The following is a 21247-nucleotide window of genomic DNA, read 5'->3' as shown; positions in this document are numbered from 1 at the left end:
CCCTGCTCCCCCACCCTCCAGGCTCCTTTCTCAGTATACACTTTCCAACTTCTGCAACAACTGAGGTTGTCCTACAAGCAACCCCTTGTTTATCATGCTTTAGGAATGAATAAGGATTGTATCGTGTGTCCTGTGCACTGTTTGGGAAACAGGGGTCTTGCTGAAATGCTGTGTTTAAAGATGGCATCCTAATACATACACACAGGGCAGATGAAATAAGGGTGCACAGGCACTCTTAACCTGGCTTTTCCTAATTTGAGTGCTTGTCTTTGCAACCTTGAGGTTCTTTTAATGTAGTTTGTTTGATTAGATGTCATTTTCCAAGGATTTAAAAAATATTTTAAATTGAAAAAACATTGTCCATCGTATGAAATGTTATTGAAACCCACTTGCTTCCTACAGTATAGGTTATAAGTAGGGATTTTTTGAGATCTTTAGATTTATTGAATAGTCTTCCATCCTGGAAGCAACAAGTTGCTGATAACAGCAAAAGGCTATTACCTTACGTGGACCTGCCTCTAGAAGGTGGTGGTGATATTTACTAGACAGTGAAGGAATGACTCCAGAATAATGGGTTCATTTTAGGTATTGGTAGGGGTGTATAGAAGCAGTTACTCCCATCCATTGGCTTCTCTCTGAGTCTTTTTGCTAATCTCCTTTTAGCCTTAATGATTTTAATTTTGAAAAGTTTTTTAATAACCTATTGAAAATTAGTTTTGATAATGACAAGTCAGACATTCTTACATACAAGTCTTCCTACGTGCATAACCTGTAATAAAAGGATAAATAGAACTATATATAGGTGGCATCAATACTTGAATTTCCTCAACCTGAAAACTGAACCAGTATTGGTTAAATGCTGGTACAGAAGTGCTTATGAAATGCATTTAACTTGGAAAATATAAAACCTGTGTCATGGTAGTCTATGCTTTGAATCAAATCTGCTTTAATAATAAACTCATAAATGACTCAACCTTGAATATTTTAGCCTGTATATTAATGTTCTTTCGCTGAATCATTCTGATTCATCAAAAAAAAATTCAGTGAGAACTGAACTGAAGCAGTTTCTCCTAATGCTTGTTTTCTGAGCCTTCTAACATAGATTATTTTATAGGAAAGTAGGATTGTTTTAAAAAGCAGTTGAGGAAATATTGTTCCCCATGTCTGGATAGAAATGCCAGAAGTTAACAGGCTCATTTTCTGGGTGTTTAGTTATCTTAATGCTATTGTTTTTAAAATGCAAACCCTTTCTTGGAAATGTTGAAATGCAAACAAAGATTGTCATTGAAAGGATCATTTTTGATAGGAAACGATAAATTGTTAAGTCTTGTTCAAACTTTCCCTAATGCACGAAGAATTTTCTAATGCAGTATGAAAATATCTCTGTTGAAACTGGTGCACCCACGATACTGATGGTAAGCCACCTGTATCATAATCAAGCAATTTGTCATAGAGTTTGGACCTCAAAAGTTTGAGGGGCCACTGTCCAGCTGTTTCTCTTTAGTAAACTGCTTCCTCTTTAGCAGTCTTCCTGACTTTTTATATCTGTATGGCCAGTAGAGAACCACCTTTGGGAAGTTCATACTATCAATAATATTCATTTCAGATTGATATAATTAGTACACACATGTAAGGCAAAATAACAGTAATAATCTGGCACTATTTAAAAATGTAAACTTCCTTTTTTTTTCTAGTATGTGGAAAATATACTCTGCAACCATTTGCTATTGAGAGTTGTTTATCTGGTATTGAGACCTACCCTATATTATATTTATTCAAATATAAAATGACCCTGAATATGAGACAACCTCCCAATAATTAGACTTTCTATATGGGAAAAAAATATAATTTATTATAATTTTCCAAGTATAGAATCTAATTATTGGAAGCTTGCCTTGAATTTGCTCCCTTCCCACTGCTACAGCATGGAAAATTTAACCTGGGGGGTAAGAGAGCCTCTGGGCCCCCTTGTCACCCCCCCCAACTTCTTCCCCTGCAGTCCCTTTCCCGCCCCTCTCCTTACTATCAGACCCTGCTCTTCCTAAACACAAGGAGCAAATTTGAAAACAATGACTTTGAAATAAATGTATCTAGTAATTTGCACATAGGCAAAATTGTTACAGGTACCTATAGACTTAGTTAAACTGCATCAATTCTGGATGAACTATTTTGAAATTGCTTCAAGTTGTAGCACAGGTATTGCATAAACACCTTTAAATAGCACTTTTGTACCTACTTATCTATAGTACAAACTGTGTAATATTAGTCCAAAGCCAAAAGGCTTATGATTTAGCATATTGTTCATTGGGCTGTGCCCCAGCAGAGCCAACAGTGTTTTCAAGCCATGATGACCCAACAGTTCCATATGTACATGTGTATTCCAGATACCTGCCCCCCACTAAGGATCCAAGTGCTAATTAGCCTCTCCCACTCATCCCACTTCTTGTCATGAGTCCTGGGATGCTTTAAAAATGTATACGCAGATGAGACATAGGGCAGACCTGGTCAGGTTCTACCTCGTGGATAGCTGGACCACAGTAATCTGAGCCCCGCAGGTTGAGAGAGGGGGAGATGGAGGGATTCTGGGTAAACTGTTTGGGGCCCAATTTGGTGATGTTTGCCATATATTTAAGGCTGGTGAAGAAACAGGAATCATTGGAAATAGAAGAGGTGCAGCTCAGCTGTTTATGTGAAGAGGGGGTTGAACTGTATTCAGCAGTGTTGTAGTTTACCATGACTTGAAAAAGTGTCAACACTAAGGGGATTGCGCACAGTGAGCATTGCTATAGTTCTCATACAGATGGGCTATGCTAACCTATTCTTGCGGTAGGTTGCATTAAGTATGTTGTTTCCAGTCTGGATCATGTGTTTTTAGCCATTCTCAGCGTTGGCTGTGTTTAATCAATTTTGGTTGCATTAATGCTGTAAGTGCATTCAAAGAAACGGGCATCTGTGCCTATCACAACTACTGTGATTTGAGCATGAATTGATAAAATGGTTCTTCGGATAACTGAGTCTTAAAAATGTGTAGTGTGATAGCTTGAAATGCACTTGAAAGAGAGGGCGCAGGTGTAATGTGCTCCTGCTGATGTACAGTTCTGACAGCACTGAAGCTTCAGGGTGTTAAGGCTTGTTGCACTGGTCCATTATGAAAGTGATTGTGGGAAAAGTCTGAGGTACTAACAGAACCTCAAGGTTAAGCAAAGATGAAAGACATGTTACTTCTGCTTAATGTTCACTAAGATCCCAAGGATTTGAGCCACTAACTGTTGACCAGCACCCTCAAATTGTAGCTGAAGCCAATTATGTCAGTTCTCAGTGCTAAAACTCTGCTAGTAAATAATTTTGTCCAAATTGGGCTTCACCCAATCACCCCACATCTGGGTATTGCTCTTGTTATCACACGCTGGCAAGACACAAGTGGCAAATGCCATGTTGAAAGAAGAAAGTGGGATGAGTGCTATTCATAGCACATAGTGAAATCTGCCCCCCCCCCCCAAAAAACAAACAAACAAACAAACAAAACCTTAAGGCATTTTCAGCTAACTCTTTCAGATTAGGTGAAGAAGCCTGCACTTTGTGATGCCAAGACACTGAGTGCTGATTGTTTTGTTCTAATGTCATCCTCAGTCTCAAAAATTGGAATTTTTTCCCCTCAACTACTTAAGTTGATATAATAAAAGATACCAGATTCACCCAAAGAACCATGTCTGCCTGTGTCCTTAGACCAACAAGGCTACAAACCTACATCCTCAGTCCCTAGTTTTGTATCTTTGGCATACCTTGTTGATTTAAAATCCTGTTTCAGTAATGCTGTTTAGAAATGTATTTCACAGAAAAATGAGCAGATGTATATGCCAAATCACTTAGTTACTGCCCTACTTTTCACCAAGGCCCTTGTTGCTACAGGTCCTACTGTGAAGGTTAAGGTCTGCTAGATACTTTTATGATTGTCCTGGAATTGAAATTTCTCTCTTGAATTCCTTCTCCAAATTTGGGTTTTGGTTGAGTCATGGGAGAATTACAGTTCAAACTTAAAAAAAAGAAAATTTGCATCTAATCTTCCTGGTAGTATCCCTTCAAATGTAGTGAAAAAGAAAATTGTAGTAATCTTTTTGTCTTAGTGAAATTCCCTATTTGTATTCCTTTCTTATAACTCAGATGAAATTTTGGCACCAAATATTTTCTTAATGTTTTCAGAAGCAGAACGCTCTGAAAGGAACACATTTGCTGAAAGGCTCTCTGCTGTTGAGGCTATTGCAAATGCAATTTCAGTAGTATCAAGTAATGGTCCAGGAAATCGGGCAGGATCATCAAGCAGCAGAAGGTAAACTGGTTTAAAGATGCGTTACTCTACTTTTTATATGCTTCACTCACTTAGCATTGTGTATTAATGTAACTCAAGTCTTTGCCATTTGCCCAAGATCAAGCCTAAGCTCTGTCATTAGTTTGAGAAGCGATGTCTAGTTGTTAAAGCACAGGCCTGGCAGTCAAGGAGGCTGCTAGTCTTAGAATTCTAACTGTAGTACGGACTTCTGAGTAAGGGCACATCGTCTATCTGTTTGTCCCTCAGCTTCCTCAGTTGCAAACTGGGACTACCTTGTGAGAAGGTTCAAAGCCAGTAGTTGATTTATGTTTGTAAAGTTCTATAAGAGTCCAGGTATAAAGTGTTATAGAACTATAGAAGATTTTGTTTTGATTTATGTTTTGGACAACTTTCCAGGATAGACAGTGGGCATGTTTTCATTTGTGTGTCTTAAATTGCCTAATACCGAGAGTTCTGTTGCTAATAAATCTGTTATAGTGATGCATTCTGAAAGAACTTGGAGTTTTCTTTATCCAAAGCTTATCACTGCTCTTATGGACAAGAAATAAATGATATCAAGATAGTATTCCTGTGATGTAGCACTTTAGAGGATAGTAAAGAAATTGATAAACTTCCAAGATAATCTGATAGCATCAAAATAAGTGCCTCTTTGCCCTTGTATCTGAATTAGTATTGATTTTGATAGATGTAAAGGTAGAAACTTGTTCTGTCCTAGACAATATTGGGTTGTCCTGTGTTTACTGGAAAGTTTATACTATTTTAGTATTCTAGCTTGTTGGCCAAAGCAGAAATGAACTTGAAGCTGTTCTTTGTCATCCATGAGCTGCACTTCTCAGTCCAGTCAACTGTTTGATTTAGGAGAAATAAGGATTAAGCCCTCCTCCTACCTCCTCTGGAAAATTCAGCTGGGACTCCTAACAGGGGTTGGGTTCATACCACTTACCCTAGGCACGCACCACACCCCTGTATTATATTCGTCTGTCCCCATAACCTCCTGAGCGTCCAGATTCAGCTGTGTTGATGCAGGTTTTAATAATAACTATTTGAATTCTATTGTCCCATTGTTCAAAAATATCCTGTGGGTTCATGCTTCCTCATACCTTTCTCCCTCATCTTTCATTAGACTCTCCTCATGTCTTTCTAGTGACGTAAAAGGCCTGAATGTTTAGCCTACTTCCCTGCCTCCCCTCCCAGCAAGCCTTATTTTATAAAGCTGCTCTACTTGCAGGATCAAGACTACATAAGAAGAGTGCTATACCAAAATATGAAAAGCTAAAATATGTTCTATTACAATAAAATGGTAGGAAGGAATTAAAAATTAGTTTGACTTCATTCTTTGTGCCAAAGAAAATCATAGGAATAAAAAAAAAATAGGTTGCCTTTAACTCTAAATGTTTGCGTAAGTGCATTTTTTTTAAATGAACGTGGGATGGAATTTGTTTAATGTTTGTCTAGTTTGAGACTCAGAGAGATGATGAGAAGATCCTTGCGAGCAGCTGGGTTGGGTAGACATGAAGCCGGTGCTTCATCCAGTGATCACCAAGACCCAGTTTCTCCACCCATAGCTCCACCCAGCTGGGTTCCTGATCCTCCTGCAATGGATCCTGGTAAGATTGCTAATGCATTAGTTGATGCCAGTGTAAAACTTCATAGAAAAAAATGAGGGAGAGAAATCAGTGACTTTTACGGCTCAATTTAAATATGTGCAAAATGCATGTATAGTTGGTAAATACTATTGAAGTGTAGCATTAGTAGACAGAAGTGTTTTTTAATGAGAGCAAAGATTTAGGATTTAAACCCACTTTTATTAATTAGAGTAAAGTAAACAAACATTTTTCTTTTAAAATGCTGTTGCCAAACTTCCTACAAGTATTTGCTGTAATGTTGGCTAAAATGATGGCTGTCTAGTGATATTACCTTTTGCTAGAAGCAAAATGTGTATAATGTAGCTAAGTACTGCAAGAAGAACATGTTGTTAGGGTTGTTTTTATATATTGATGTACATCCTGCTGTTCTGTTTACTGAAAGATGGTGACATTGATTTTATCCTGGCCCCCGCTGTGGGATCTCTTACCACAGCAGCGACTGGCACTGGCCAAGGACCTAGCACCTCTACCATACCAGGTGAGAGCATGCTGTTTCTCTGTATATACTTTAGAAGGAAAACAGTCAACACAAACAAAAGCTGGTACGTCTTTTGTATATGAAGATTCCTTTAAATGAAGAGGGGCTTGAAGCTGCATGTTACCAGTTCATTTGAACTATATTTGTGACTTTACATAAAGCAGAGTTGAAGGAAGACTTCATGTAAAATCTTCTGCTTACCTACACATGATGTACAGGTGAAAATGTACTCTAACAGGATAATATCTAAATTAGAGACAGTAATTTCTTGACAGTTTCACATTCTGAAATTTAGTGACATACATAGTATATTATTGAAATTTGGTATATGCATCATAATAAAGTTGCTGTTTAATCATACCAGTGCTCTTTTTGATGAAAGTACTTGCAGTAAATGACCCACTTAGGGGATTCTGTTACTAGTGCTCTGTTTTTCTAATCATAGGTCCTTCTACTGAGCCATCTGTGGTGGAATCTAAGGATCGGAAAGCAAATGCTCATTTTATACTGAAATTGTTATGTGATAGTGTGGTACTACAACCATATCTTCGAGAACTACTGTCAGCCAAGTAAGAATTTTAAAATTAATTGCCATATTTCTTACCTGAAGATGATACGTCAGCTGAAACTTATTCAAAACAGTCCTTATTAAACTGTTTTTAGTATGTAGGCAAATATTTTCATGTACAAATATGAATATATATTTAGTAGATTTCATAGTGAAGTAGACTTACTGAAAAGAACTTATTAGAGCATAACTTGTGTCCCTCCGTGTGTAAGGTAGCAGAACTGGGATAGTAATTACTCAGATATATAATTATGACCAGTGTAGTTGGAAAGCAGTCTGTCTCATGAATATTCATAATATATCAGTGCAGCAGTATGCTCACTTCTTTGTTCAGGCCATGGTTGTCAAGTAATGGATGCAGCCATGGAAGTCTGGTCTTTTAACCTCAAAATATTCCTGATCGCCAGTGTTCTGCAGGAAGTATTGGCACCTATGTTGTGATAATACTGTATTGGAGAGGGTGCAGTAGGACAAAGATGCAAGTCCCAGAGACTCATTCTAGAGAAAAGATTAAATGGACATGAATTTATCTTTGCAGAAGACTCTGAAATTAATTACATTTTCCCAGGTAACAGGATTGGTAAATTACACTATGCTCCTCTTGATGAACAACTTTAAAAAAAAAACAAAACAAAAAGCAAGCAGGTGTTTTTGTAAACATGAAATTGGGAATGTATTATAGGCACATTACCCTTTGACTAACAGATGTATACATTAATATGCTACACAGCATTTTGAATGGATCAGGTATTTAAATTCTTGCCTGAAAAAGGGAAATAATGAAATCCTAGGATAGAAAAGTCCCACCCTCCAGCTGAGGTAACTATTCTGACAAAGGTGTGAATATGGTAAATTAGAAAATTAGCAAAGAAACTGAGACTGGGTACCTGCTGATATCTCAACGTTATCTATAATTCTTCTAGTGTTGTCTTGTTATTCAAGAACACATTTTTGCTAATAATTCACACCAGTGTTCAGCAGCTGTTTTTATCCCGATTAATTGCTGTATGTGCAGATTCAAGGCTGGCATATCTTGTAGCTGTCTTTTACTTGTAATGGGGATAAAAAGAGTTCAGCCTTTTAGACGTGCTTGTTAATTTGTTTCCTAGGGATGCAAGAGGCATGACACCATTTATGTCTGCAGTTAGTGGCAGAGCATACCCTGCTGCAATTACCATTCTGGAAACTGCACAGAAAATTGCTAAAGGTAAATTAGCGTACTGTGCTTGCCATAGTAGGTTGTTTTTTTAATTTTGGTTTGGCATGTGTGCATATATAGTAATTGAATTCATAACTAATACATGTTATTTTGTATGAAATTGCACATGTTTGAGTGAATGATAATTTTGAACTCATACTCCCAAAATGCAGTACATATTACTGTAGGCTGTGGAAAGTGTTACTACCTGAGAAGCCCTGCCAGTTTGTGGTATGTTATGACAGTGTTACTATTACACGTTTGGATTGCAGTAGTTTTGACTTCCTTTACAGTCCTTCACGTGAGAATCCTGTTATTTTACAGACAGAAATAAATTAATATTAAGAATGCTGTCAAAGTGCTAAATCATTAACGTTCACAGTTCTGCTGTACTTAAGTTGACCTGTCCAACTTCTAAGCCCCTGGGGGTGCTACACATCCCATGTGCCCTTATTAGTGTGCTTCCCCTCTTGCCGGTGCAGTGTGCTGGCAGGGGAAATTTAAGCAGGCACATCATAACTATGTGAAATGACAGGTTACATGGAGTTAATTTTGGAACGTTTTCCTTGAAAGATTATTTTGTACATAGTGGTCGTTTTTTAATCCTTCAAAATAAATTGGCTAGGATGGCATTCTGAAGCTAGAGCCAACTTCTCGTCTTTGCTACAGAAAGACCTCTAGTAAGATTTGGGAGGGGGAAGCCTTCTAAAAGCATTTATGATTTGTATTGTCTCCATATGGGTTTTACTGTGGCAGAATTTTTAGTTAAGATTTTTTTTTTAAACACTTAATTTTTAGCTGAAGTAACTTCAAATGAGAAAGAGGACGATGTGTTTATGGGAATGGTTTGTCCATCTGGCACAAATCCAGATGATTCCCCATTGTATGTTCTGTGCTGTAATGATACCTGCAGCTTTACATGGACTGGTGCAGAGCACATTAATCAAGTAAGTTATGTATTTAGAATGCTAAAACACGTTCCCATTAACTATCTACCATCTATCTATACTTTGTATGTATTGACATAGAGCACTGCTAACCTTATCTGTGTGTTGATGGGCTCAGTCAGTTGATTCATTTTAACCATTTGAGTTATGCTATTGTCTGTCTTATCCATTTCTTCTCAACAAGTAAAATATAAAGAATAGCTATTCTGATCAAACCTTTTTTGTGAATACAGTTCTGTCATCTTGACCAGTTTGGACAAGGATTTTGTGTGTAGTATTCTTTATTTTTTTGAGAAGTAGTGACTAGTGACAATCTCACATTCTTAAACTGGCATCTTTTTAGGTGGAATGAATAGATCTGACCTGCTAAAACTGATTCAAGGTGTTGCAATTTTTTTTAATGAACAGGCCCACTTGAATTGGCATTGGAAATCTGCTTTTATTATGTTGACCTCACTGACTGTCTTGATGAGGCTTAACTAGTAGCTTTCTTTTCTTATCCTACATATTTTTGAGAATTGTCCCATTCTGTCCTCATTTAGTTTGGCATGTTAGTTGAATAATTTACTTATATGGAAAAAAAAATATAAGGAACTATGATATACTTATTATATTAAAGTGTATACTAAATCATCATTGATAATAAATCTTCACTTGTTCCATGCATAATTTTCCTTTAACTCTTCTATAAACTATATTTTTCATTCTAGGATATTTTTGAATGCCGAACATGTGGTTTACTGGAATCACTTTGCTGTTGCACGGAGTGTGCAAGGGTTTGTCACAAGGGTCACGACTGCAAGTAAGTGCTTGCTTGTAATCAATTTCTTGAAGTAAAACAGGCCTTAATTGGTTCCTCTTTCTGCTTAGTAGTTGTATCTTATAGATTTGTTTATTGCCTTTCAAAATACCCAAATGTTAAAATTTTTCACTAATTTTCAAATACTTAAACTTCCTCTTCCAGTGTTTCTAAAACTTTAAATAGTCTTTCACTATACAAGTAGTCTTGTTTTTTGTCTTTCCATTCTTCTGTGGAGGAGCAGTTGTACATAGGAGATAAATGGTGTGTTTCATGGCTGCTTATATGTTTGATCTTTGTGCAAATACGAACTATACTCTTAAAATGGTATTTCTCAACAGGCAGGCTATAGAGGTGCCACAGGTGTGCTGTAAGGACAGATAGAGGGGAGAACCCCATCACCCCCCCCCCAGACATTCCATGTAGTGTCATGCTGAGATGCCATGCTGATCTTTGAATGTGCTGCTTTGCCAATGGGAAACTGCCTTTGCTGAAAGGCAGCATGCACTAACTAGTCGTGGCACACCCCTGCACCCATGTGCCTCTATTGCTTCTGGTTGTGGATGTTGCACACAGAACTAGCTTGGATAATTTTGTATGGTGCTACCTTGCCCTGATACAGTACTACACTAAAGGAACCGTTATGCTGCATTGCGTTAATCTGATTGCATTGCATCCTACAGTGCATTCTTTGCTATAGTTAAAGCTTTGCTTTGCAATTTAAAGGGTAAGGAACATTGATCTCAAGGATCCAAACAGATCTAACATGCTACCTGTTTAAAATAAAAAAATCAGGCCAGAGAAACAGATAACTATTATTAAAAACCAAAGTAGAAATCCAAAAATATTTCTGCTGAAGATTGATATCAGTTAGAAATGAGAGACCAGGTATTCTGTAGCCACATTAAAGGTACATTGATATCATGCGTGTATAAGGATTTTAAAAAAATCAACTTATACCTCCAAAGATGGTCTCTCCATTTTAAGAGTTCTTGTAATTTTATTTCAATAAGGATTTTGAGTTTAAGTTTGTTTGCATGTGTCCTGAGACTCCTTTGCTCTGTTTTTTTAATGTTAAACGTTATATAGTGAAAGTATTTTGCTAAATTAATAGTAGATAAGGAAAGCACTAAAGTGAAGTTTAGGTATTGTAGAAATGCTATTTTTTAATTTTGAAATTAGGGTTTTGCTTATCTACTGTCATTAATAAGCCTGTTCAGAAACTTGTTTTTAAAATTTTACTGAACAGAAGATGTGTAACACTTTCATTTGCTTCAGGCTCAAGCGAACATCCCCAACAGCCTACTGTGATTGCTGGGAGAAATGCAAGTGTAAAACATTAATTGCAGGTCAGAAGTCTGCTCGTCTTGATCTGCTTTACCGATTGCTTACCACTACAAACCTTGTCACCATGCCCAATAGCAGGCAAGTTGGTATTTGGAGTGAAGGTGGTGGAGGTCAGTGGAATTTAAAAACCACCCTGCAACATAGTTTTTCTCACTAATCTATTTTTTATTATAGGGGAGAGCACCTTCTGTTGTTTTTAGTACAAACAGTTGCCAGGCAAACTGTAGAACACTGCCAGTACCGACCACCTAGAATCAGGGAAGATCGTAATCGTAAAACTGCAAATCCTGAAGGTGAGAGCCTTTTCGGCAAAAAGAATGCAAACGTTTCTGGATTTCAGTACTTCTTGCACCCATCACTTCTGTCTGCCTCTTTCCTTAGATTCTGATATGCCTGATCATGATTTAGAGCCTCCACGATTTGCCCAGCTTGCACTGGAACGTGTTTTACAAGACTGGAATGCACTGAAATCTATGATCATGTTTGGCTCTCAGGAGAATAAAGACCCGTGTGTATTTGCAAATTTTGTTTTAGTTACATTTTTTTAAGTGATGATTTTTGAGTTATGTGAACTAATATAAAATGTGTTTCCTTCTCTTGTTTTTTCCAAGTCTTAGTGCAAGCAGTAGGATAGGTCATCTTTTGCCTGAAGAACAAGTGTACCTTAATCAGCAAAGTGGTACGATTCGGCTGGATTGTTTTACGCATTGCCTTATTGTTAAATGCACAGCAGACATTTTGGTAAGCACTGTTCCCCTTTTTATTACCAGTGATAACTCTTCTCAATATAAACAAGCTTAAACTCTTTTTTTTGATTCAGCTTGAAATAAATGTGTTGGATTTTCCCGTTTTACTTCAGTGTGCTTTTATTCTTTTCTTGAATCTTTAATGTAGTCATTGAAAACAAAGTTGTTAAGAATTTCCAGAATTTAGTATAACATATTATGCATTATAGTATGTTACTGTTTCCATAGCTTTTAGATACTTTGCTGGGTACTCTGGTAAAGGAACTACAAAATAAATACACTCCAGGACGCAGAGAAGAAGCTATTGCTGTTACAATGAGATTTCTTCGCTCTGTGGCAAGAGTGTTTGTCATTCTAAGTGTGGAAATGGCTTCGTCCAAAAAGAAAAAGTAAGAATTGTTTTTATTCACTACATGAATGAATGTTTGAGAGTGTGTGTTGATCATTAATTGGGAGGAGGGAGAGGGACCCTAACATTTTTTTGCAGGAGTTGATTCAGAGTTGCTGTAAATAGTCTTTCATCTCTAGATTCAGTTTTAAATTACAGTTCAGCTTTACATGATAAATAGCTGATATTCGTCCCTGTTTGCTTAGAAGATAATTGCGTAATTCAACACAATTGGCAGTTTCTTTCAGTTTTTCAGATTAAAGTGTTAAGTGGTAGATGCCAAGATTGAGATGCATTCTTGTGAAAGTTTATGCTGTTGCTTAGAACATCAGAAATGATTCTGCACCAGAACTTCATTAGCCATACAAATTTATAAATTGTGCATGAAATGCACTGTACCCTATAAAAGGAACCTGATATTTAATCTTGGATTTTTGTTTAAAATTTACATCCTTGAAAACTTGATTATTTTTCTATTAACAATAGTGTGCTTTGCTTTATTTATAATTTTTTACTTCTGACTTTCTGTACAAGGAATAGTTAAACTCTTTTTTTGGCCAATTAAAACATTAAAGCATTTGGTTTTCCACTTACAAGCCACTCCATTTATTATATATGAAGTCTCATGAGAAAATTTATCCTTTAGTTGTACTCAGTGTTCTCTAGTTTGTCAAATTAATTAGTCATTTTGGATTTTTATCCCTTTTTTTTTTCTTTTTCTTTTTTAGAAATAACATTTGACCTTTTTTTTTCTTTCCACCTTTTTTTTCCCTAGCAACTTTATTCCACAGCCAATTGGCAAATGTAAACGTGTATTCCAAGCTTTATTACCCTATGCTGTGGAGGAATTGTGTAATGTAGCGGAATCCCTAATTATCCCAGTCAGAATGGGTATTGCACGTCCTACAGCACCATTTACTCTTGCAAGCACTAGTATAGATGCCATGCAAGGCAGTGAAGAACTCTTCTCTGTGGAGCCCTTGCCACCAAGACCCTCTTCTGATCAATCTAGCAGGTAAAGTTCACTGCTTGATCTGTTCTCTTATTGCTTGCAAAAGTAGGGTTTTGGAGCTTTCTTTATGGAACCCTTATATAAACTCCATAATATATACTGAGACATAGAATTTTAAATGAAATTGTACGGAATACGATTACTTAGTTACTAAGAATACTTGGTTACCAGTTTAGAGCTGGACAAAATGTCGCATCCATGCGAACAAAATCAGCCTATTACTAAAGCATAACTTGAACACCTGGTGCTATCAGTCTGTGAAGTGTAGAATAGGCTATCTTTGGGATGCAAAAAATATCCAAATTGGAGATTCTGAGGGCAGTTGGGTTTCAGTTGTCTAAAAATTCCACAGATGCTGGAAATCCCAGCATGCCAGAAAGGAAATATCTGACCATGTTGGGAAAACAGTTTTGAAGTCAAGGACCAGTTTTGATTCCTGCTTAAGTTAAGCAAGGAGTAGTGATGTTGAAGCTCAGTTACAAAATTACTTGTCTTGGTGCCTCCCATTTAAGCTTAACAAGTAGAAGCCATAGACAAACGTATGCTTGGAGCCATTTTGGAAGGGGAGGGGAAGCTGCTGCACAAAAGTATGCAGGAGCTGTTGCATTATAACAGTTACATACATGTGAACAAGCCTGGAATGATGCTTCTATGTTAAGTCTGGGTGGAGCAGGGTTAAAGTTGGAGCAGTTCTGCTACATTTGTATGGTTCCTAGCTTGTGCAGGTGTAACAATTGACAACATAGTAGCTGCTGCATGGTCTGGAGCTAGTGTTCTTCCCACTTTTGGACCCTCTACAAATGTATGTTTGTTCACATTCTAAGAAGCATTAATGTCCAGCAAGATTGGAGCAATGCTGATGGGTGGTCAAAGTCCACAACCTGAAAAGCCCATCATTTTCTTCTTCACTTCCTATTACTATCTTTCCTATTACACAGATGTGCGCACTGATTAATTCTTGGGGGGTTTCTTATGCATGCTTTTGTTGAAAGGTGAACATTTTGTTGAGTGAGAACCATGCTGACAATGAGTGTAATTTTTGAAAATAGTTTTCTCACATGAAATGTGGAAGGGTTGGAGGCGCTGGTCCTACATCGATAGTAAATCTTAAAGAACTAATTTTGTTCATGCATCCTTATTCGTCTGCTAAGTTTAGATTAGCTTTATGGTCAAAAAGAGTAAATTACTACGGCTTTGTTAAAATATTTTACTGTGTAAATTTTTGTGTTGGTGTATACTTCAGTTTCTGTTTTCTTTGTAGTTCCAGTCAGTCTCAATCGTCCTATGTTATTAGAAATCCTCAACAGAGACGGATCGGCCAGTCACAGCCGGTTCGCGGCAGAGATGAAGAGCAAGATGATATTGTGTCAGCAGATGTGGAAGAGGTTATTTTCTTATCCTTTTTCAATTTGATGCATAACATGCATTTTGGTGTTAAATGAAATATAGCACCGCATACATCTCTGAGGCAGCATTTAGTGCCCGAGTCTTTTTAAGATGTTGACATGGTACAGTAAAAGCCCTGTTTTCTGGCATGAGTAGGAATGGGGGTGGGGTGCTGGTAATCTAAAAATGTCGGTTACCTGAGGCACAGGGGTTTTCGGCTGGATGCAGAGCATATGGGGGAGGAAAGGGGTGGTGGCCACATGGAATGGTAGCAGTGCAGGGTGCTGGGTAGCAGTGGTGGCCACTGCATGAGGTATCATTATTCTCCTCCTCCTCCCCCCACCCTGTGTTTGGCCAGCCAGCCAGAAATTCTGGTTAATAGAAATGCCAGTTAGTAAAATGCTAGGTGACAAGGCTTTTACTGTAATCCAGTATAAGAATGCTGCATGTGAATTCCATAGGCTGCAAATGTTACATTGTAACAAAACCCTACCTGAAACTCTGGGGAAAAATACGATCATTTCAGTAACATCTGAAATGGTTACAGTAGAGTTCATCCTGGACGTGTAAATGGAAATGAACTAACATGTTTGTACGCATGCTTATGGCGTGTCTAATGTCTTGCAATTTGCAAAATCTTAACAAGATTCAGAATATTATTAAACAGCCTTCAGTCCGTTGTGTGCTGTGGTACCAAAGTGTTTACATAGAGTGATAAGGTGGTGTAACAGTCTTAGTGGGTGCACCTACACATGAAAGGAATGCTCAGCTATAAATTCCGGAGCTGTTTCAGCTGGAGTCAACTGCTTCCAGGCACAGCGTCTACACATGCCCAGAACTTTGAGTTGGTGTGTAGCAGCCCTGCGCTGGCAGCAGGCTCAAGGGAGGGTCAGCCCTGGGCTCTGGCTGGCAGCATCAATGGGCAGAAAGGCTGGGTGGGGCATGAAGATGCTGAAGTGCAGGGGGTGGCAGCAGTCAGCCCCTATATTTTAGCAGCCTCATGTGCCAGCCAGCCCCTGCACCATCTACACATGCATTTCAGCAGGCTAAATGACTCTGCGGTAAGATAGTACTGTTGGGATCCCCAACAATACTATCTTATGGCAGAGTTAGCTAATTTAGTATGCCCTAATATCAGTATGTGTGTAGGTGGTGGGTGGTACTTTTACTTCAGAGTTATTTAGTCAACTGTAGTAAAGTATATGTGTAGATGCACCCAATGTGTAGCTTTGCTACTTGAGATGTTAATCTTGACACAATACCTTGCAGAATCTACCAGGTAGATGGTCAAGATTCTGTAAATTCAGAAAGAATTGGTTACTCCTAGTATTTATGGTCAAATTTTGCTATCAGTATTAGATTCTAATGTCCAGGAAAATCTATTTGGAGGCCTAGACTTTTCTAGGGCATTTACTTTTGGGGCCATAAAATAAGCTGTCATACAACACAGCACCAAAAAAGAATCCTTCTTGTTGATCTTCACTTCTAAAAATGCAGGTTAATTTTACATAGATGCTATTTTAAGAAACACCATTGTCAAATTAAACTCCGGGGGGAAAAACAGGTAGCTTAGCCTCAAGCAATACTTGGTTCACACCTTCCTTGACGTTTTAAATGCAGTCTAATAAGACATACCATAAAAATACAATGCTCATTTCAGGTTGAGGTGGTAGAGGGGGTAGCTGGAGAAGAGGACCACCATGATGAACAAGAAGAACATGGAGAGGAGAATGCTGAAGCAGAAGGACAGCATGATGAACATGATGAAGATGGTATGATCCTTTTAAGTTTTTTATTCAGCAATTCAACAATCTGGTATATGGGGCCAATGCAGTACCCAGCCCTGTGTGCCAGATTGGGCTCTGGCCCTGCTTGTTAGAGCCATATCATCTGGCCTGTGGGCTTGGCAGTTAAGTGATGGGGAAGTGGTGTCAGTATTGATTGCCACTGTTCTCTTGAAACTGAATTTCTACACTAGTGGGGAGCTATGGAAGAACTTTTCATGGGCAAATGGCTTCATAAATTGAGTGGGTGATCCTCCTCTGTGTCTGAATTGCTTTGTACCTGTCCCTATTAAACAGTATTCTAGCTTAGGTGGACTCCAGATGCATTCGAATGTGACATGACAGGTTTATGAACATAGGGATTTTGTTGTCAGAATATAATTATCTAGGGCTATGGACAAATGTACCTGTAACTGCTTCAGAAGGAGAGGGGAAGCTTGTGCGTGGGGGAGTGCATCAGTTCAGTGAGGACAAGTACAAAGTTCTGCACTTGGGACTGAATGATCCCATGTAGTGGTACAGGTTGGGGACCAACTGGCTAAGCAGCAGCTCTGTAGAAAAGGGCCTGGGGGTTACAGTGGACAGTAAGCTGTATATGAGTCAACAGCGTACCCTTGTTGCAAAGAAGGCTACCAGCATAGTAGGCTGCATTAGTAGGACTATTGACAATATATTGAGGGAAGTGATTATATTTGGCACTGGTGAGGTCACATCTGGAGTACTGTGTCCAGTGTTGCCTACCTCCCCTCCCCAACAATAGAAAAGATGTGGACAGAGTCCAGCAGAGGGCAGAGAAAATGGTTTAGAGGGCTGGGGAACATAACTTATGAGGAGAGGCTGAGGGGCTTATTTAGTCTAGAGAAAAATGGTGGGAAGGATTTAATAATAGCCTGTTAAAGTCTGAAGGTTGGTTACGAAGAGGATGGAGCTAGGCTATTCTCAATGGTGACGGTTAACAAAGAGCAATGGTCTCGAGCTGCAGCATGGGAAGTTTAGGTTAGATATTAGGATAAACTTCTGTACTAGGAGGGAAGTAAATCACTGGAGCAGGCTATCCAGAGAGGTTGTGGAATCTCCATCCTAGCAGGTTTTAAACACCTGGCTAGACAAAACCTTGGCTGGATTGATATGGAGATCCTGCTTTGAACAGGGGGTTGGACTGAATGACCTCCTGAGGTTCTTCCAAACATAATTTCCCATGATTCTGTGATTCTAACTTGTGTCTGCATACAAGTTAGTGAAATCACTGTAACTAACTTTTTGAAACAGTTAAAGTTGCAGCAGTTTTGCTATGCTTATCTCTACAGAAGCATGCAGAAATAATAGTTGCGTCACAACTGCTTGTATAGGTATCATTTGACATCAACATGATATACTACTTCTGTCTATACAGCAGTAGGTAACTCCTAGAGCATGTGTGCCAGAGCATGGCACTTCAGGCCAGTTTGTTTGGCATGCCTCAACCAGCCCAGGCTCTGGGCAGCTGCTGCTGGCCATGGAACCCAGGTTGCTCTCAGTAGGCATGGCTGAGAAGCGGCAAACAGCTGCGCTGGGGTCTGGATCTCCATGTGAGCTTCATGGCAGCTGCATGTGTGCCTTAAGGGCAGTGCAACTCTGGCCCCTCCCCTGCCGTTTTCCTAGAAGTGCACATGTACCCACTGCCAGCAGTGAAGCCAGGCCAGGGCTCTGCAGACCTCGGTGCAGCTGTTTTCAGCCTCCACATTGCCTTCTGCGAGTAGCCCCGACTCTGTGGTGGACAGCAGGGGCCTGCCTAGAGCCCAAGGCAGTTGTGGCAGGTGACTGGGAAGTTGCAAGCCACCTCAGGGAGGTCTGTGGAGTTCCACCCAGCTCATTGGTGACAGTGGCTGCACTTTTGTCTCAGTCACTTCCCTGCTGTGCACCCCAAGGCATGTATGCAACTGCCACTGGCTACGGAGCTAGGCCAGGGCTCCAGACTCCAGTGTAGCTATTTACAGCCTGCCTGTTGCGAGCAGCCTGTGCTCTGTGGATGCGTGGGTGCCTGGGGTGTGTGGCAGGGAAGGGGCCAGGGCAATGCAACCTTAGCTCCTCCCCCACCATCCGCCATAGGTGCCCATGCTTCCATTGCCAGCATTGAGGATCAGGCCCCTTGTGGCTCCCCTGTTGTCTGCCCATGGCATGCCAGGATGATGGGTGGGTTGAGGTTGGGGTGTGTTTTAGCACCGTAGCTGAAAACGTTGCTGACCCATAGTCTATAACCTGAAGGTTTTGCATGTTCCTCGTATATTCAGCATGCCTATTTTATTACCCAAGACGATGTGGTCTTGTAAACGGACTATTTTAAGCCATGTACAGGGAGTAGAGGCTGTGAGTTCAGCTTTAATTGTGGAATCTTTTGGGTTTGAGTAGAGTCCTTAAAACTTGGTTAATGGTTTTTCTGCCAGGATTTGTGGAAGCAAGATGATGGTAAGATGCTTAGTGATTACCCTCTCTTCCTTTGTTTGTATAAAAAAACAAAACCTGTTGTAACCCTAAATGCCATGCAGTGTGCTTTCATACGTACTTACAATTTTTAAGCATAAGTTGGTTTAATATTGATTTGGTTGGGGGTTGTATTTTTTTTTTAGGCAGTGACATGGAGCTGGATCTGCTAGCAGCAGCTGAAACAGAAAGTGACAGTGAAAGTAACCACAGCAACCAGGACAATGCTAGTGGACGTAGAAGTGTTGTCACTGCAGCCACTGCTGGATCAGAAGCAGGTGCAACATTTCTTCCCAACTCATATTATTATTCTTTTCATAGTTGTTTAAGATACCAGGATTTGAATGATAAAAGAGTATGTCTAAGTGAATAAATACAGGTTTAAACAAGGACAGGACAGACTACCCATCCCAGAGGTTGACAGAAAATCTTTGAAAACCCACACACTGTCCATTCTTTGTCCTCTATTGCTCTTGGAACTGAGCTTGAGAGAGATGAGGTATTTCTCACCACCCACTATTGCCAATTTCTAATGAGGAGGAAGAAGAAAACTCAAACATGCAACAAGCTAAATGATTTTTCCTCCTCTTGTAAGATTGCCCTACTTTTTTTCTTCCTTTATCTACATAGGTAAGCCAGCGTGCAGTCCTTTTGGAGATACAGGCTCTTACACTAGTACAGTTTTTTTTTTCATAAGATATGATTGCTTAGGAATTGCTGCTTGGGTTAGTTTGAAAATATATGGGAAAGTTAATCTCAATTTACGATATTTCTTTTCACTATGTAACCTGGACTCTGCATTTACAAAAGTTAGTGGATCATTTTAAGGATTTTTGCAAGTGGTTTTTATCTGCCTTATACATTAGAGTTGAGGCCATGGGCAGTCACTTCTTAAAAGTTCACTTCATAAAACTGTAGCATTGTAGGGGCCATTTGTTAATTGTGTTATGTGAGCAGTTGTACAATATTCTGTAAGTGGTATTTTTAGGAAGAACATTTCAAATGCTTTATTCTGTTTCCTGCAGCCCAACTGTGACTTAATTGTTTGTTGTTTAGTTACTGTAAAGGCTTTTTTGTACTTAGGTGCTAGCAGTGTTCCCGCATTTTTCTCTGAGGATGACTCTCAGTCAAATGACTCCAGTGATTCAGACAGCAGTAGTAGCCAAAGTGATGACATAGAACAGGAGACCTTCATGCTTGATGAGCCTCTAGAGAGAACCACAAATAGCTCCCATGCCAATGGTGCTGCCCAGGCTCCCCGTTCAATGCAGTGGGCTGTACGAAACACCCAGAATCAGAGAACCACTAGTACTGCTCCATCCAGCACGTCCACCCAAGCAGGCAAGTCTGGTCAAAATGAATGTATGAGCATTAGCTAAATTGCATTTTGCTCCTTGTTTTCACTGTTTCTTTTTTAGAATTAAATACAATATTTACCTTGTGATCTTTCCTCATTTTTGCTTAAGAGGAAGTCATAAAGTGATTTATCTGTACTAGTTAAGATCATGGAATAGAATATTTTTATTTGCGGTGGACGTGGTCTTTCTGGACTTTAGGAAGGTCTTTGACGCTGTCTCTCATTGCCTTCTCATTAAAAAATTCGGCGACTGGCGTTGATGCCTACACAGTCAGATGGGTCACAAATTGGCTGGAGGGCCACACCTACAGAGTGGTGGTGGACAGGGACCTGGACGGATGTGGGCAGTGGGGTCCCCCAGTGCTCGGTCCTTGGGCCTGCACTGTTCAACATCTTCATCAGCGATTTGGACAAGGGAGTGAAAAGAACCTCGTTCAAATTCGTAGATGACACTAAGATGTGGGGAGAAATGGGCACGCTGGAGAAGAGGGACTGGCTGCAACTAGATCTAGACAGGTTACAGGCGTGGGTGGATGAGAACAGGATGGGATTTAATACTGACCAGTGCAAGGTACTGCACATAGGGAGGAAGAACCAGCAGCATACCTACGGGCTGGGGAACTCCCTTCTAGTCAGCACAGAGGCAGAAAAGGATCTTGGTGTCATTATTGATTCCAAAATGAACATGGGCAGCCAATTTGGGGATGCAGTCAGGAAAGCTAACCACACCTTGTCATGCATCCACAGATGCATCATGAGTGGGTGCAAGGAGGTGATCCTCCCCCTCTATGCAACACTGGTCAG

General features: G+C 39.5%; 1 protein-coding gene across 2 annotated transcripts in view; it reads left to right on the top strand.

Annotated features, from left to right (window-relative positions):
• UBR5 (ubiquitin protein ligase E3 component n-recognin 5) overlaps positions 1–21247 on the top strand; it is a 132648-nt gene that overhangs the window by 81369 nt on the left and 30032 nt on the right. For both annotated transcript variants that reach the window (XM_019551499.1, XM_019551489.1), the window contains exons 22-38: positions 4201–4327; positions 5783–5934; positions 6356–6451; positions 6897–7020; positions 8129–8226; positions 9016–9164; positions 9875–9966; positions 11242–11388; positions 11485–11603; positions 11692–11818; positions 11922–12051; positions 12285–12445; positions 13220–13459; positions 14718–14841; positions 16503–16614; positions 19233–19364; positions 20170–20427. In XM_019551499.1, coding sequence (XP_019407044.1) covers positions 4201–4327; positions 5783–5934; positions 6356–6451; positions 6897–7020; positions 8129–8226; positions 9016–9164; positions 9875–9966; positions 11242–11388; positions 11485–11603; positions 11692–11818; positions 11922–12051; positions 12285–12445; positions 13220–13459; positions 14718–14841; positions 16503–16614; positions 19233–19364; positions 20170–20427 — 2388 coding nt within the window. The remainder of the gene's footprint in view (positions 1–4200; positions 4328–5782; positions 5935–6355; positions 6452–6896; positions 7021–8128; positions 8227–9015; positions 9165–9874; positions 9967–11241; positions 11389–11484; positions 11604–11691; positions 11819–11921; positions 12052–12284; positions 12446–13219; positions 13460–14717; positions 14842–16502; positions 16615–19232; positions 19365–20169; positions 20428–21247) is intronic.

The sequence above is a fragment of the Crocodylus porosus genome, unplaced genomic scaffold, assembly GCF_001723895.1.
Source record: "Crocodylus porosus isolate Cpor-Errol unplaced genomic scaffold, CroPor_comp1, whole genome shotgun sequence".
Taxonomy (NCBI): Eukaryota; Metazoa; Chordata; order Crocodylia; family Crocodylidae; genus Crocodylus; species Crocodylus porosus.
The sequence above is the reverse complement of the archived record's forward strand: the minus strand, read 5'-3'. Positions and strand labels throughout refer to the sequence as shown.